General features: G+C 40.0%; 1 protein-coding gene across 1 annotated transcript in view; it reads left to right on the top strand.

The window, feature by feature from the left end:
- The window catches only part of LOC136292272 (mucin-5B), a 43,674-nt gene that overhangs the window by 14,512 nt on the left and 12,094 nt on the right, over nucleotides 1-17,068 (top strand). The window contains exons 15-33 of the mRNA XM_066187744.1: nucleotides 228-354; nucleotides 3,373-3,625; nucleotides 4,664-4,716; nucleotides 5,101-5,201; nucleotides 5,503-5,654; nucleotides 7,386-7,524; nucleotides 8,225-8,335; nucleotides 8,732-8,911; nucleotides 9,324-9,560; nucleotides 10,439-10,595; nucleotides 10,810-10,938; nucleotides 11,354-11,438; nucleotides 11,640-11,677; nucleotides 12,739-12,894; nucleotides 14,175-14,267; nucleotides 14,903-15,144; nucleotides 15,674-15,851; nucleotides 16,140-16,390; nucleotides 16,859-17,042. Coding sequence (XP_066043841.1) covers nucleotides 228-354; nucleotides 3,373-3,625; nucleotides 4,664-4,716; nucleotides 5,101-5,201; nucleotides 5,503-5,654; nucleotides 7,386-7,524; nucleotides 8,225-8,335; nucleotides 8,732-8,911; nucleotides 9,324-9,560; nucleotides 10,439-10,595; nucleotides 10,810-10,938; nucleotides 11,354-11,438; nucleotides 11,640-11,677; nucleotides 12,739-12,894; nucleotides 14,175-14,267; nucleotides 14,903-15,144; nucleotides 15,674-15,851; nucleotides 16,140-16,390; nucleotides 16,859-17,042 — 2,866 coding nt within the window. The remainder of the gene's footprint in view (nucleotides 1-227; nucleotides 355-3,372; nucleotides 3,626-4,663; nucleotides 4,717-5,100; nucleotides 5,202-5,502; nucleotides 5,655-7,385; nucleotides 7,525-8,224; nucleotides 8,336-8,731; nucleotides 8,912-9,323; nucleotides 9,561-10,438; nucleotides 10,596-10,809; nucleotides 10,939-11,353; nucleotides 11,439-11,639; nucleotides 11,678-12,738; nucleotides 12,895-14,174; nucleotides 14,268-14,902; nucleotides 15,145-15,673; nucleotides 15,852-16,139; nucleotides 16,391-16,858; nucleotides 17,043-17,068) is intronic.

Raw genomic sequence — 17,068 nt, 5'->3', positions numbered from 1 at the left:
AGTATTAGACATAAAGCCATTGCAGTTTCTGTAACTGATTTGCTACTTCTCAGGTTTGCATAGTATTTCATTAGCATACATTTTCTCTTAGAGATATTAGGTTTCATTGGTAAGAATACTTTTTGAAAAAGATATTGGCTGACTGCTTTTTGAATTTCTGCATGTTTTCCTGTTTCTCCTATGAGCTAGACATAATAATACCCATGTCCTTTTCTTCTGTCCTTTAGAAATGCATGTATGACACCTGTAATGCTGAGAAGAGTGAAGTTGCACTTTGCAGCGTGCTCTCTACTTACTCCAGAGACTGTGCTTCAGCAGGCGTGTCCCTGCAGGGCTGGAGGCAGGGTGTCTGTGGTATGTGAACTGAAATTCCTCTGGCAGGAATATGGGATATGGGGGAACAGCTTCAGGACAGCCCCATTTGTGGCAGTCAGTGTATTTTGTCTTTAGCCATTGCGTTAGAGAGCCTTTGAAAAACAGAATAAGCATTTATTCTATAAAATTCAGTTTGTGACTGCTTACTGTTCTTACAAGGCATGTTCCTTGTGTAAACTCTTAGGTGAATTCAGTACTCTGAGAAGCAAAATAGTGCAAGGTATAATATTCAGATCAAAACAGAAGTTAGGGTTATGGTTAGTTTTAGTTTAGGTTTAGTTAGAAATTAGGTTACTTTTGAACACATGGGCTTCCCCATGTATTTTAATTCCAATACCTTTTTTGCATTACATTCAGTCCTCTTGTCCCAGACAATACAAATGACATCACTCTCATTAACCACATTTTCCCATGTTACTGTAAAATAGTAATTTTTTTCAATAAATATATATTGGTGATATCTGAGAACATGAAAATCTTTAAAGGCATTTTCAGCTCAGGATTACCTGAAAAACGGACAAAAGTTTCTTGGACATACACATTGCCACCAAATCCTGAGTTCAGAGTCCACATATGTATGTATTTTCCTTTGGCACTGCCAGAACTTATTGCAAGATGACATAAGATCTGAAAATAAAACTCACAATCTTGGATTCTGAATTTTGCTTCAACATTCCCATGTTGTCATTGATGGTTGAATAGTTCAAGTGAGATTTGCCTCTGTCAACATGAAAAATAGATGTATGGGTTTCTTGACTAATTGCACATCTCAATAGACAGCATAACAATGATTATGTTTTTGGAGCTTGATGCAGCTATGATCTATTTAATTGCCTGACTTAGGGGCCAGCTGGGATACTTAATAGAGGCAAACAATGTAACTGGTGTGATGCATTGTCAGAGGCATTTAAGACTGCGATAAGAACAATTTCACAAACCTGTGCTGAAATAATTCAAAGGAACACAGTGTAGTCCACAGTAAATTGTCCTAGAATCCTGCAGAGTTATGCACTAGACACAGACACTGTTTATTGAAAGCTTTGTTCCCAACATAGAATTACTGACATTTTTTTATGGCAAATCAAGACTGGTTCACAGCATGGGTTTGGCTGAAATCTGTGTTCTTAGGGCACAGTAGGTAATATTGACTCAAACAGTACAGTAACCTTGAGAAAAAATGCTAATGGTTTAATCAGAACAATCATTTTAGGCCTTATTTAAGAAATAATCTTTTGGGAACATGGCTGTGATAAGAGCAAGGTTCTTCATGACTCACTGTTCATGAGTGAAAGACTAAATGGGCCACAACCTCCACTCCGTGTTCTGTCCCATTGCGAGGGTTAGAAAAACTGTTCCCCCTCCTGAAGCTGCATCCACACTCTGCCGAGCTGCAGGCAGCATCCAAGGCAGCTTGTATCCCAAGGAGATGTCTGCACTGCAGACAGCAGAGTGCATGAAACAAGCAAGTCCTGCTAGTTGAACCCTGTGCGTGCCGGTTACACACTCTTTAGCAGAAGCATGAGCCATTACTGGAGTTTCTGGTTGCCCAGTGGATCACTGGGGTGAGCAGTCTTAGCACTGCTTTTCTAGCGCTCCCTGTGCAAGCTAGCTTGAAGGTATCTTTGGTATGCTCATGTTCTCTGCACTCATGCCTCTGGTTGTGATTTGTCATCTTAGATGTGTGTCACTCCTGCGACCATGACCACTACAATCAAATAACCTTTCTCTTACCAGTCTCACTTTATCAAATGTGATCTTATTCCCCTATGAAAATTTAAAGGGAGAAAGTAAACACATTATTTTATTGTATTAATAGCTAATGATTGAGACAGATGTAAATTCATATTCAACATCTTTATTAATGTCTGTTTTAATTTGGCCTATTTGGATGTACAAATACCACTTGCTGTATCTTCAAAGAATAAAAAGTAGGAGAATGTGGCTTGCCTGACTTACACATGGGATATTCTGTTTGCTCCAGCTAGGACCAGAAAACCAGCTGGTTTATGGCAATAGAGCTGCTGGTTTTGAATATGTACACAAGCCTAGCACACTAACTAATCAAAAAAAGTAGGCCATGCTCATGGAAAAATCATACAGAGCTTTAAGCATGGAACCTATTGCTGATAAGTTCCTAGCATTGCTGCAAAGTTGATGAGCACAGGTGCCCATGATCAACACCCCTGTACCTTCTAGTGCATCCATGTGTATCTGAAAAACAACTGCAGGGTTAAATCTGCAGAATTAGAAAGAGGCCCAAGACATCTGGATCCCCAGGTCTAACTGAATTTCAAAGAAATCTGGATGCCAGACTTTCTTGAAAAATGCAGCCTTAATGTGGGTGATGTTTCCTGACAAAACTTAATGTCATCCCTATGGATTACTACTGCTGATTTCATGGCAGAGCTTTGATGGTGGTGTATACTGTCAGCCTGTGAAAATTAACCAGCTTTTTACTGTCTTACAGGGTTAGTTGAGCTCCTTAGATTTTGGTATTTACCTGTTTGGTTCTCCCAGAGATCTTAGAAACTGTTGTTTTGCATTTCCTCAGAGGATGACAACAAGACATCTGTGAGAACTGAAACACCCTTTTCTTGGTAGCATCAACCAATTGGCAGAGTTCCTTGTCACTGCCATTTAATGTCAAAATTTGACTCTTACAAAATATGATCATTTCTTAAGTTATTCCCAGCCAAATAAATCATTAGTAAAGGTCAGAAAATAAAATTTTAATTAATTAGAAGTTATTGGTTTCAGTTCTTGGCATAAGATAGGAATTTGTGAAAATTTAAAAAATATACACCCTGCTGACTGTTTCAGTGTTCAGTGTCAGATCGTTCAGGCTATGCAATAGATTCTCCCAGAACCCTGGGAGACAAAGTCTGGTTGTTTGATAAAAGGACGTTTATGGCTACCAGTGTGCAGAAAAGCATGCTAAAGTCATGAGAGATGATTGCACAAAGAAGGCCATACATCCCTTTTATTTCTTTTGCAAAGATCCCTCTGAGGAGTGTCCTGAGACTATGGTTTATAACTATAGTGTGAAGCACTGTAACCAGTCCTGCCGCTCGCTGGATGAGCCTGACCCACTGTGCAAGGTCCGCATCGCGCCCATGGAGGGCTGTGCTTGCCCTGAGGGCACCTACCTTAACGATGAGGAGCAGTGTGTGGCTCCAGATGACTGCCCCTGCTACTACAAAGGCAAGATTGTGCAGCCTGGCAACTCCTTCCAAGAGGATAAACTCATGTGGTGAGTTGCTCTGATGATGCAAAGGCTGTTCCGTGCCTGGGGACATCAGGGCTCATGGGGGAAGGCTCTGCTTTAATCCATGAACGGCATCGTTTTGCAGTTAGGAATAATGGCAATAAATAATGGCAATAATAATTTCAAATAATGGAATAAATTTTTCTAGATTGTATCTTCCCCTGGCAGGAAGTGCAGCCACAACAAATGTTAAGATCCCATATTTCTGCTAGCAAACAAGAACCTGAAAACATGTTAAGTAGAATAATATTTGTAATCTAGCTCTTGCCGAGTTCATTGTTATGTAAAAAATATCCACAAACAGTGGGAGCAAGTTTTCTAGAAGACAGAAGTCTTGGAGGAGTTTCAGGCTTTGAAATGAAAAAGCAAAGTGAACACCACACCATCCTGCAGACTATTTAAAAAATAAAAATTGTTCATGAAAAAACTCACCCAATTCTCAGTTTTAAAGCTTATTTTTTTAGAAAAGAGAGAGAGAAAAACTGCTGGGGGTATGGGGGGGAGGATACTAAAAATAGTGTAATTAATTCACATCTGCATTGAAAACAGTTGTCATTATTCTCATTTTCAACTGCGTTAGGGCAGCAATGGAAACAACTACCAGAGGAAGGCTTTTTTACTATCTTTAGATGTTTATATGTTTTCTCTCTAGCTGTCTTCCAACTGAGGATTCTAGACCATTTTGTAATCACAAATTCATTTAGTAATTTAAGAGATCTCTTACTTAAGAAAGCATTAGTCTTATCTCATGGAGTGGAAAATGTGTGCTTAGAAAAACTTGATTTAAGGAAAACACACAATAAGCCAGTGGCAGATGAAGGAAGAGTATTTTAAGAGCTGAGTCTTTTAATCTTCCTTCTGGGGATGGTAATTCCTGTCTGTGAAACTGATAGCTGTAACAAATATTCATTTTGATAGGAATTTGTTATTCATGTGACAAGTGAAGCTTTGCAGTGCCTTTCTCGCTAGTGAGGGAGAAAAGTGCAAAGACCTGATCTGTTTTGTTTTATGGAATCTCTTTAGCAAATGCATTCAAGGAAGATTAGACTGCATTGGAGAAACTGTCTTGGTAAAAGGTGAGATTTTGTTAAATAATGGCATTATGGTGTCAGGCAGTATTTATAATGTTTTTCTGTGTTATCTCTCACTTTCTCTAACATTTTAGTATTCTGAACATTTTTTTATGCTCCCTGAAATGTGTTAGTTATTGATAACATTTGTCTTTTTAAGATGTCACCAGATTTACTAGACTCTTTGGATGATGAGGATATTTCCCAAAGCTTAGAAGTTATCTGCCTTCTTCTCGCTTCACTGTTATTGGGCAGAAGCAAAACTATTAGAAACTTTAAATGATAGACACCTGCTGCCCTCTGAAATCCTCTGGCTGGTTTTGCAATTGCTGATGGCATCCTTATTACTCTCTCTAAATTACCTTCCTGACATGTTTTCTCCTACTGCAGATTGCCCAGCTCCTATGTATTACTTCAACTGCAGCTCTGCAGGTCCTGGAGCAACTGGATCAGAGTGTCAGAAAAGCTGCAAGACACAGGACATGCACTGTGTAAGGAGTTCAGCTCCCAGCAGGGGCACAGCACAGCATGGCTGCACATGTAGGATTGTTCTTATCAAGCACTGATAGGAACATGCCATGCTGGGCACACACCAACTGCTTCACTGATAACACAGCAGCTGTAGCTAACAACGTGCCTGTGATATTTGTAGCATGATTTCCACTAGCTTGCAATTCAGGAGTTTTTAAAAAAATCCAAAACTTTAGCATCCAGAGCTAGCACACCTCTGCTGGCTCCCTGTTCTTTCTGTGCGCTAACAAGTTGTCTTCTCCTATATTTTCTAATGTGCAGTATGTCACAGAATGTGTTTCTGGCTGCATGTGTCCTGATGGACTGGTGTTGGATGGCAGTGGTGGATGTATTCCCAAAGATCAGTGCCCATGTGTTCATGGAGGACACTTCTATAAACCCGGGGAAACCATCAAAGTGGACTGCAACACATGGTACGTTATCCACGGGAGTCTTGTTTTATAGCAAAGTTTGTTAGAATTGTCAGTCCACAGTGCACCCATGGGGCAGGGTGTGCTTTGAAGCCTTCCTCTTCATCATAAGAGCTGTTGGGCTGCTAGTGAAAATAAAAGAGGAAGTAATTCTCTACATCATGCTGCATGAACCTGCACTTGGGAAGAACAAGAACCAATATCTTCTGTCAAACAATTTTCATCCTTTTCTGATTCCCCACGAGAAACACCAACCTTACTGTGGCTGGTGTGTGGCTGCTCATTTCATAAGAGACAATTGACACAACTGTGTGTATTGGGCACAGCTGAACCCTGGAAAATGACTGAATTTAGTCAAAGGGGAATTGCAATGGTCCTCCCTTGAGACTTGCAGTGCTTCCAGATGTGTAGTTCTCAAGATAAATTAGTACTTTAGCTGCTCAAATTCCTGGTGCCATAGATATCACTGTTATTACTCATCATGGTGGGTAAAATGCTTTGAATATTTATCCGTTACTTAGCAAGGATGAGACTGTATAGTTCTACCAAATGGATGCACAGAAAATAAGAGCTAGAAACACTTTGGTCTAATCACCATTGGTACAGGCAGTCAAGTTTAACATGTGAACTCAAAACCTGATAAGCTGTTGTTGGTGTCACAGAGTCATTAAGATGTTTTATTGCAGTGAGGGCTTAGTTTTCTAATTAGAAGAGGACACACATGGGAAAAAAAAATGCAGTCTCTGTGTCAGGGCTATAACAACTACATTTTCTGTCTGCAGTCCTCCTGAACTGGAGGTGAGATTTGTCAAGGTGTGGTGAGTTGACTTTGGCTGGACATTAGGTGGCCACCTAGCTGCTCTATCACTACCCTCCTCAGCAGGACAGGGTTGGGGAGAAAATAAGGTGGAAAAAAACTCATGGGTCAAAATAAAGATGGTTTAATAAAGCAAAAGCAAAGGCTGTGGGCAGAAGAAAAGGAAAACAAAATATCCCCTACTTCCCATTAGCAGGTGATGTCCAGCCCACTTTCCAAGGAGTAGGCCTTCAGAAAACAAACATCAAAACATACACCACTCTGTTCCCACCCCATTCTCCCATTCTGTTAGCTTTCATTGTTGAGCAGACATCACATGGTTTGGAATATCCCTTTGGCTAGTTCAGGACAGCTGTCCTGTCTCTGACCCCTCCTAAAACCTTATCCATGCCCCAGCCTACTGGTGAGGGGGAGAATCCTCAGGAGACAGCACTGATGCAGTGGGAGTGCTGCTCAGCAGTAGCCAAAACACTGGGTTGTTACCAACACCTCTGTAGCTGCCAATGCGAAGCACAGCGCTATGACGGCTGCTGAGGGAAAAAAAACTCTCTCCATCTCAGCTAGACCCAAGGAAAGACAGAGATAATATTTGTTCACACTACTGTAACTACATCATCCCTCATTATCCCTGAAATATTCAGTCCTTCACCCTGAATCTGACTCCTAAACCCCCACTGTCTGCTGCCATGACTCAATTATTTAAAATATATTTGAAGGAAATAACATGTGAATGAAACAAATGTGTCTGGGTAGTAAACATGAACTTTCTGATTGATATGGCATCTCATGGCATGATCTTAGAACAGTTGAGAGAGCCCTGCAAACAACAAACCTCTTAATTATTCTGCCCTTCTTTGGGGTTAAGGAAAGCCAATGTTTCATGCAAACATTGTTATTCTTTGCATTTTGCCTCCCAGCACCTGCAACAAAAGGCAGTGGAACTGCACGGACAATCCCTGCAAGGGAACCTGCACTGTGTATGGAAACGGGCATTACATGAGCTTTGATGGGGAGAAGTTTGATTTCCTGGGAGACTGTGACTATATCCTAGCTCAGGTATCAATTTATTTTCAATTTCCCATCCATAAGCTCTTCACAGCCCACACCGTAGGCTTCAGTCTGGGTAATTAAAAGGCATTCCCATGCAAAATAGCCAAACCGATGAGCAGAGCCTACTCTCCTCCTCTTGCACCTAAAGCTTATAGAGTGAGATTTTCCACATAAAACAAAGCGAATTGACTCTCATAAGTGACACAAGAGGGCACTGTGTGATCCCAAATAATTAACTGCTTGGTTGGACTGCCCTTTCCTTACTGCATTCCAGCATTTTCGAGGGAAAGGACTTGGTGCGGTGATTAAATGTGCTTCCAACAAGATTTTTGTTGTGACAGAAGCATGCAGAGGTTAATGAGGGAGCCTCATATATAATAACTGCATGTAATAGGACAGCCCTCAATGAGATATTTTGTCATCCCCAAATTACAGTTAGTTTTGCTAATTTTAAGAAAATATATATAAATCTTTTTGGACTGTTACTATGACAAGTTAATTTTCCCCCTTAGTTTTTCTTTTTGAAAATCCTGGTCAAATATGCATCTGCCACCAGATCATCTTCCACCAGATTCTTCCAAAATTCTATAATTTTAGTGAATGAAGAAGTCAGATCAGAGTGTCATTCACTTAGAGCTCCTGAAAATGCTTACGACTGGTCTAATTGCCTGACAAGATCTAATCGAATGTTATCTGTTTTTCTAAGGATTTTTGCCCTAATAACATGGATGCTGGCACCTTCCGGATTGTGATTCAGAACAACGCCTGTGGGAAGTCACACTCCATCTGCTCCCTAAAGATCACATTGATTTTTGAGGTTTGTCTAGAACTAGTTATAACCAAGGCGCTGTAGTCTTGATTTTGTAGTAATTACTGTATCATTCTCTTATATTCCATCTCAGTTGCACTAAAGAGTACCTATGGAAGTCAAACCACCAGCAGGCTAAGGCAGGGAAGTTGGGAAAGGCTTAGGTAATAGGGATTGAACACTTCTGTGGATGAGGGGAAAGATGCAAGGAGTCAACAACACTCTATGTATGTGCATTTGTGAGAATAGGCTCTGTGCATCTGTGACTGTGGCTCACCGATCTACCAAGACAGAGTGTGAAGACGACAAAAGAATAAGACAAAGAATGAGAAGCAGAGTGCCAGTGCTGTTGCACTGAATTTTCTATTTGATTTCCTTCCATGCAATGTATCTGTTCCTTTGTAGAGCAGCGAAATAAGGCTCTTGGAAGGAAGAATTCAGGAGATAGCCACTGATCCAGGAGCTGAGAAAAATTACAAAGTAGACCTCAGAGGAGGTTATATTGTAATTGAAACAAATCAAGGGATGAACTTCATGTGGGACCAAAAGACTACTGTTGTTGTTCACGTGGCACCATCTTTCCAGGTAAGTAGGGGGTGGACTGGGAGTTATGATTTCAAACTCAGAGTTATGCATCCAGAACTGGAGCCACAGTTTGAAAAGCAGGGCTTGGAAACAAAGGCTTGTGTTATAATTTTAGTTTTGCAAAAAGTTTGGTTTAGTGGACAAGAAGAAGCAGCAAGCAGGCCATATCTTTTGTTTCATTGCACTGTTCAGTCAGTATTAAATACTCCAGAATATTTGGGGCTAGAAGTATTGGTAACACATTAGGAGTGTTTCTGTCACTTTAAGTCTGACTATTTCTAAGCCATTTTTTGCCGTCTGTTTAGAAACTTGCACCTATTTTGCCTTTAGAGGTTCTATAGTTTATTTCTGTCAAAGAGTGGGCTGCACTTAAAATAACCAAAGCATTTACTGTGCCTACACAATCACACAGGGAAAAGTCTGTGGTCTTTGTGGGGACTTTGATGGCCGCTCAAGGAATGACTTCACAACCAGAGGGCAGTCTATGGAGATGAGCATCCAGGAGTTTGGGAATAGCTGGAAAATAACAAGCACCTGCTCAAATATAAACATGACAGACCTGTGTGCAGATCAGCCTTTTAAGTCTGCCCTGGGACAGAAGCACTGCAGCATCATTAAGAGTAACATCTTTGAAGCCTGTCACAGCAAGGTAATCCTGTTCTGTCATCCTCAATAGTTTCACTCTAGATACTTGTTGCTGTTTTGCAGCATATTTGCAGCATATTTTTAGTATTGAAGCTACTATACAATACTACAAGGCTACCTCTCTCAAAACCTCACTTCCCAGCTATGCCAGTTAAATCCTGTTGCACAGTATTGAGGAAAGAGCAGTGCCTGTTTTGAACGACTGAAGATAAAGAGGATAATAGCTGGCCACCAGAAGTAGAAAGTTAGGTATCTGTAAAATGTAGAGGTAAGTTAGTCTAGGACTGTTTGTATGGTGATCCTTGGGAAGTTCATTCAAGTTATCTAAAGAGACTTATAATTTGGGTTATTTGAGTCACAAATTGAATTAATTTAAACAGAAACAGGGATACTCTTCTTAATTAGAATGTCTATACAAAGCGGCAGTGCACTTTATTAAGCAATTTTAAAAACAAACTTGGCTTAATTTCCTTTGTTAGTTTATGTTGGCAATAGTTAAAAACCAAGAGACATGAAGTTTAGTGGAAATAGGATTTCCTTTCATACTCACTTAAGCACTGTCTCTCAGATGAAGAGTGCACACACTGTGGTAGTGGTGCTAAGCCAAAACAAGGTATTTCAGTCCTGCAGAAATCACACTGGGAAGACATTTTAAGTGTAAGTGGCAGCATTACATATGTAAGAATAGGAAGATTTTGAGTCCAATTCTACCAGGCAGGCGAAAATAGAAAACTACCTGTTGTAAAATATCATGGCTCCTTCATGAAAATCCCAGTCTGTCACAAACCATCAGTGCATGACAGAAATTCAGAGCCCTTTCACTCATTAAAACACAGTGCAGCACATAGAGCTGTCGTGACAGCTCTGTCGGTGTTTTGACAGGTGAACCCCATTCCATACTATGAATCCTGTGTGTCTGACTTCTGTGGCTGTGACAGTGTGGGAGACTGTGAGTGCTTTTGTACCTCAGTGGCTGCCTACTCGAGGAGCTGCAGCAGAGCTGGTGTCTGTGTCAGCTGGAGAACCCCTGCCATTTGCCGTAAGTACTGCACTGAAACGCACACGGAAAGCAGTGCCCCTTGTGCTCAGGCACACAGGGGATACAGAAGAGCAGAACACTTACATTGCTATGCATGTGTGACTGAACAAGCTCTTTTTATCATGTTTATCTTATTAAGATATTTTAAACAAGATTTAAAAATAGTCTCTGCCCAGTGTCTGAGACCTAAATGTTTTTTATTCTTCTGTCACAGCTGTGTTCTGCGATTATTACAATCCACCTGACAAACATGAGTGGTTCTATAAACCCTGTGGAGCCCCTTGTCTAAGGACCTGCAGGAACCCACAAGGGAAATGTGGGAACTTGCTGTACAGTTTAGAAGGTAATTCTTCCTTGACTTTAATGCAATTTATGGGAGTTGCAGCTACTAGTCTGGTTTTAAATGTCTGAAGCATCATGGTGACTGAAAGATTATCCCATCTGTCCTGGAGGCTCATTGACCATGCCTTGCTAATTTCCCATGTGATGGTGCCATTCATAGCATCATTTTCCGGCTGCCTTTATATGGAGAGATGAAACATCATTCAATATAAATCTGCAAAGAATAATTATCTGTTGACAAATGTAAACTAAAACTTTGGGGAGAGAGGTAAAAAGAGGACTTAGAAAAATAATTGGTAGTAAAAAGAACACTCATACTGGAACCACATTCATTTGGGGATCAAATCTATATTTGGTAGAGGTGTTTTCCTGTATCTGTATAACTCAGACTAAGAATACTTTGTTTAATTTTCCAGGCTGTTATCCAGAGTGTAGTCCTGACAAGCCATATTTTGATGAGGAGAGCAGAGAGTGTGTCTCCCTTCTCAACTGCACTTCATGGTAGGTCAGTTGATGGTGAGAAAGGTAGAACAGGACTGGAAAGGACAAAGTAGGAGATGTTTTGTTGATGTCTATAGGCAGTGGCAATTACCATTAAATCCAGGAGTAGGTTTTTTGTAAAAGTAGGCACAGTTGCAGACATTGTTATTCTATATATTAATTCATTTCAATAAAGCAATTCTTTTTACTTTTTCTCTTCAGTGATCCCAAAGAGAAACTATGTGCTGAAGACTCCAAAGGTAACTTTTCACCACCCTCACAAAGCATTGAGTGATGGCAGGACTGAAACAACCCAACATCACATGTTACTGCAAACATACTGGTAATAGGAGGCCAGACAGGTAGTTTAATATGTGGGTGCATAGAAGCACAGATATACTCAGATGAATAAAATGCAGCCTTTGACCTCAAGAACTGTGTAAAGGATAATCATAGGGATGAAGGAGACAGGTGTGATATGTAGGATTCATCTTACCCAGGTTAATACCTGTTTTCCACTTTTCCACTTCCTTGACTTCAGTGAAGACAGATGGATAGTAGTCTTTAGTAGGCCATTCATGATACCCCTTTTAACAGGTACTTTTAGAACAGGGCAAATCTTGTAGAAGTGCTGTTTCCTAACCATTCATTTAATAAAATAAACTAAGACAGCTAGCTTATTAGATTCGTGTTTGTGTGCCTAAACAACACATTTGGTTAAAGTACAGTACCAGTTAATTTCCATATCTGGGAGAAATCACATCCCAAATTACAGGGTGACCCAGTAAATAACACATTTGCAGTTTAGCTGACTTTGTTACAGTAATAGATACACTTCCTTTGGTTCTTACATATACAGTCTCCAAAATCTGGAGAGGTCATATATTTAAATGAAATTTTGTACCACTGCATGCTCGTCATTTGTGGATGGAAATGGCTGTGCAACATCTCCTGAGCCAGGGTTTTGTCACTCAGAAAGGCATAATCCCAGTCAAACTCCCTGCCCACAGGGAGTAGTCCTGTGCTCCATGCCGGGTTAGGCCAGTACCAGTTCTGACACTTTTACCAACCAGTTATTCCTCTATGCAAGCAAGAAACTAGAAACACTAGCAACCAGCAAAGTCCAACACACCTTAAATAAACCAGACAGACTCCCTGTGCAGCTTCTCAAGCAGAAACTGACGAAGTTTTTCTGCCAGGTAACTCATGTTTGATGTTGTGAGCTTCAGAAGGGTAAATGCAGAATTTGGTTTGCTTTTCACTTGTATTTGTATTGCAAGTGTCCTCTGTTGCCATGGCATTTTCTCTTTTGCTGCCTCAGTTTGTCTTTGCTGCTACAATGGGAAGACCTACACCTTAAATGAAACTGTTTACAGCCACGTGTATGGGACTGAGTGTGGTGAAGCTGTCTGTGGCCCTAATGGACAGATCATTAAAACAGTTACCCCCTGCAGAACTCCATCTACACCAGCACAAGGTACCAGATTGATAAGAGGCTTGGTGGTGATTCTGTATAAGTCCGTAATGGTAATAAGATTTATCTATTATTGAAAAAGGCTCCTTGGAAAAAGCATGTCTAGGATAAGAGCAGAATTTATGACTGTTGAAGTTTCAAAACTGAGGGATCAGAGCTTGTGGGTCCTGTAGTAAGGACCAAAAGTGTAGTTTTTATAGATTCTTGCTGACCTTACTGTCAGTGAGGTTAAGAGAGAATAGAAAGATTCAGCGATTTTTCATTACACCTTTTACAATAAGTTTAAGGATACCACAGTTGACACTCTGATGTTGTCAGTCTCAATATTTCATACTTCTACATCTTCTTCTTCTCTTTCTAATCACCTGTAATACTCTACAGATTTTATTGTACTGTATTCTGCTTCTTCTCCTTCTTATCACCTATAACACTCTACAGTTTTTATTGTACTGTATTCTGCATTGGAATAAGTGAATCTCCTACAGGTCACTGGAATATGAAAATAAAACTTCCTGGAAGTTAACTCCTATTCAAAAGGGATTTTCCATAGTGAATGAAATGTAAAAAACCAGAAAATAGGAAGCAAAATGAAGATTAAAAAAAGTGGGACTTTTGCCACATGATTATACAAATAAAAATAAGTGGCTAATGATATATGTATTATCCTGGTAGAAAATTATACAAGGACAACAAGGAAAATTCAGTTAGCTTCCCTACTCATTTGAGTGGAAGAGCTAAATACTTGATGGTGAGCCCATGTGTTTGGTATTTACTGAAGATATTAACAAGTGAAGTACAGTGTAGTAATACCTAGAAAAGGAAGGATTATTGAAAGCAGACTGTAGATGGCATAGTAAAATGTCTGCATGATCTGTCTCTATTTAAACCAACAGTTCATTTGAAAGAAAGCATAAAAAATCCAAACGGAGTGCCACTGAAAATCACCTCTCCAAAGTCAGGTGAAGTACTACAGGACTGAAAACATTGAATTGGAAAGAATAAAAGACAGAAGAAGGGGCATTTATTGTATTCTACATAGGAAAAAATAACTAGAAGTGAAAAGGGGGTGTGTGTAGTATTACAGCACCATCCTGTGTAATAAAGAGTGTTTATAAATACAGAGGATGGTTTCAGTGTGGACATGTACAGAATGTAGGGGGATAAAAAAAGTTGTGGTTTTTTGGGGTTTTTTTTTTGTGGTTGTAGAGAATGTAAGAGATGTCTTAGGGCTTGAAAGTAGAATAGTAGAGGGATTAAACACTAATTTATTTTATTTCCTGCAGAACCACAGAGGCAATACGTAACATCTGCACCCCCCTCATCAAAGGTAGCCGCTCCCTGCTTCTGCAATGACAATGGACAATTGCTACAAAGGGGTGAGAAACCGTGCAACTTTTTTCTGCACCATTGACATGGAAAGATGTACTGATAGATAAAAGTGCTTCAGCAAGCGCTCATTCTGCCTGTCACAGTTAGACATTACGAGAAGTTGTTAACTTCTTTGAACTGTAGCTAACACCTTCAGAACTACGACTCTCCCATATCCAAAAACTTTGTTCTGGTTTGAATACCCCTGGTGGAAGGAAACTTACAGCAGTTGCTGATGTCAGCAGAGCCCTGAATCCCAAACTGCTGAACATGAGCTTGTAACTCACAGTAATATTCCAAAAGCAGGGAAGGAAAGACTCTTCCTCATCTGTTATCACTGACTTTCTGGTGTTTGTGAAGAGCAGATGCGCTCAGTGGTGTACTCAACATTGTCTCTTCTTGTACTCATTTTCAATTCCTTCCAATGTACCTAAGAGCAGAATTTCAGGTTAGGCCTTGTGGTCCTCCCTCAGTCTTTGCCATTTGGGTGAATTGCTGTCCAGTTCAGCCATTGAATCCCAGGAGCTGCAGAAAGACAGTCCCCTGAGCATGGCTATTGGGTACAGATAGTTAAATGCAGGGCTAAGAACGCAGCTGCTCTGAGGTCAGGCCTCAGGCTAACAGTTGGGTTTTGCCCTTGCAGGAGAAAATGTTTCGCTGCCAGTGAATGTATCAGGTCGTTGTGCTTACTCTGTCTGCAATAAATCGTGTCAGATTGAATTAATTTGGGCAGAGTGTAAAACTGGTCATGCTGAGACCCTCAAGGTCTGTGATCCACAGTCGGAAACCTGTCCACCAACACCTGCTCCTGGTGTAACAAACCAAGTTCCTGCTCCCACAAGGACTTCTGTGAGTGATTGTCTTGCACTCATTCCTCCCAGAAAGGTGAGAGACTTTGAATATGTGTTTCATCATTCATCGTTCCACCATTCATGCATTGCCTGCAGCCAAGATTTGGTGTTCTCCTCTGATGCTGGTAAGCCAGCACTACTGCTGGACTGTAGGTGTGGCTGAATGAGATGATGTACAAGTGTGCCAGAAACCCCCATTGAAAGAATAAGTTGAAGATTCTTTTGTTCACCTGAAACACCTAAATGATTTTATGTGAGCAGAGCCACCTAAGCTGAACAAAGACTAGGAAGCCACACCTGGCAGTGTCCTACCAGGAGAAGCGGTCAGGACCCTAATACATATACCTAAAAAAGTAGATATCAAGGCTCTCTTGATTCCTATATGGTTCATATTTCCTGGTTTCCAGAGCCAGGTAGACACCAAATTTTGCCATGCTAGACAATTAACTGAATGGAATGTAGTTGCTGTGTGTGATTTTAAAGCTTTTGTGACATAATTTTATTATTTGCCTCTCCTCTCCTCTTTTTCTTTTTATTTTTTTTTTTTTTTTTTTAATCAATAGTTTAATGAAACATGGAATTTTGGAAACTGCCATACTGCCACTTGCCTGGGAGACGGAAACAATATCAAACTGTCTGTGGTGACTTGCCCACCTCAGCAACTGAAACTCTGTGTCAATGGTTTCCCATTTACAAAACACTCCGATGAAACCGGTTGCTGTGAAATCTCTGAGTGTCAGTGTAAGTGGCAGGAGAATTCCTGAAACTTATGTTGTGTTCAGCTAGGCCTCAAAAAAGAAGAATCTATCTGGTCAACATCTATATCATGTTCATATCAATTCAGAAGGATACAATGGAAAGCCCACCTGAAAACTTAGCTGTTGAAAGCAGATGTCCTTGCTAGAGTAATTTTTCTTTATAGAACTAGATTTTTTGTTTCTGACTGGAAGCAAGTAAAAAGGTTAAAACCAGCTTGTACTTACAGGTAGCTCAGAAGTCAAACTTGAAGCCTGTTGTTCTGTCTTCTAGGTATTTGCAGTGGATGGGGAAATGAGCATTATGTGACTTTTGATGGAGCATATTACCATTTTAAAGAAAACTGCACCTATGTTCTTGTGAAGTCAATTCATCCTGACTCTCACAACTTCTGGATTCACATAGACAACTACTATTGTGCTGCCACTGGTGGAGCAGTTTGTTCAATGTCCCTTATCATTTTTTACTCCAACTCTGTTGTTATTCTGACACAAGCAAGGGAACATGGAAAAGAAACCAACTTGGTAAATAATTGTGCTTAAACGAATTCTCAAAATTATTCTGCTGTAGTTCTATTACTGTGCTGCCAAATGTCCTGTCATGACAAAGGACTGAGCTTGTAAAATACGTAATGGGTAAAAAATGCAATTAATTTGCTTCTTCTCTTTTTTGCTTTGTGTCAATAAAATCTGTATATTCTAAAAATCTGGGAAATGATCACATAACTGAAATTTGTGGGTTCTGTCCTGATATATAAATATATACAACATATAAAAGGAATTACAACATATTAAAATATAAATATATATACAAATATAAATTACAACATATTAAAAAGGAATATTAGACAACTGCTTAAATGACTGCCTTTGACAGACACCATTTGGTGCACCTAAGTTGAATTTGTGCTGCTCTGCTTTTCAGTTGCACTAATCATATACCTTACTCAATGTCAGAGTGTCCATAAAAGCCTTTTGTTTCTTTTATTTTAGATTTTGTTTGATGATAAGAAAGTTGTTCCAGACACTTTTAAGAATGGCATCAGGATAACCAGTTCTGGCCTTTATGCCATAATTGAAATACCTGAATTAGAGGTTTACATCTCCTATAGTCGACTTGCATTTTACATAAAACTCCCTTTCAGCAAGTTTTATAAGAATACCATGGGACTCTGTGGTGAGTGTCCTCATCCGCTGACAAAA

Source organism: Chamaea fasciata, unplaced genomic scaffold (genome assembly GCF_029207755.1).
Source record: "Chamaea fasciata isolate MVZ Bird 193981 ecotype frontalis unplaced genomic scaffold, bChaFas1.0.hap1 SCAF_7, whole genome shotgun sequence".
NCBI lineage: Eukaryota > Metazoa > Chordata > Aves > Passeriformes > Sylviidae > Chamaea > Chamaea fasciata.
The sequence above is the reverse complement of the archived record's forward strand: the minus strand, read 5'-3'. Positions and strand labels throughout refer to the sequence as shown.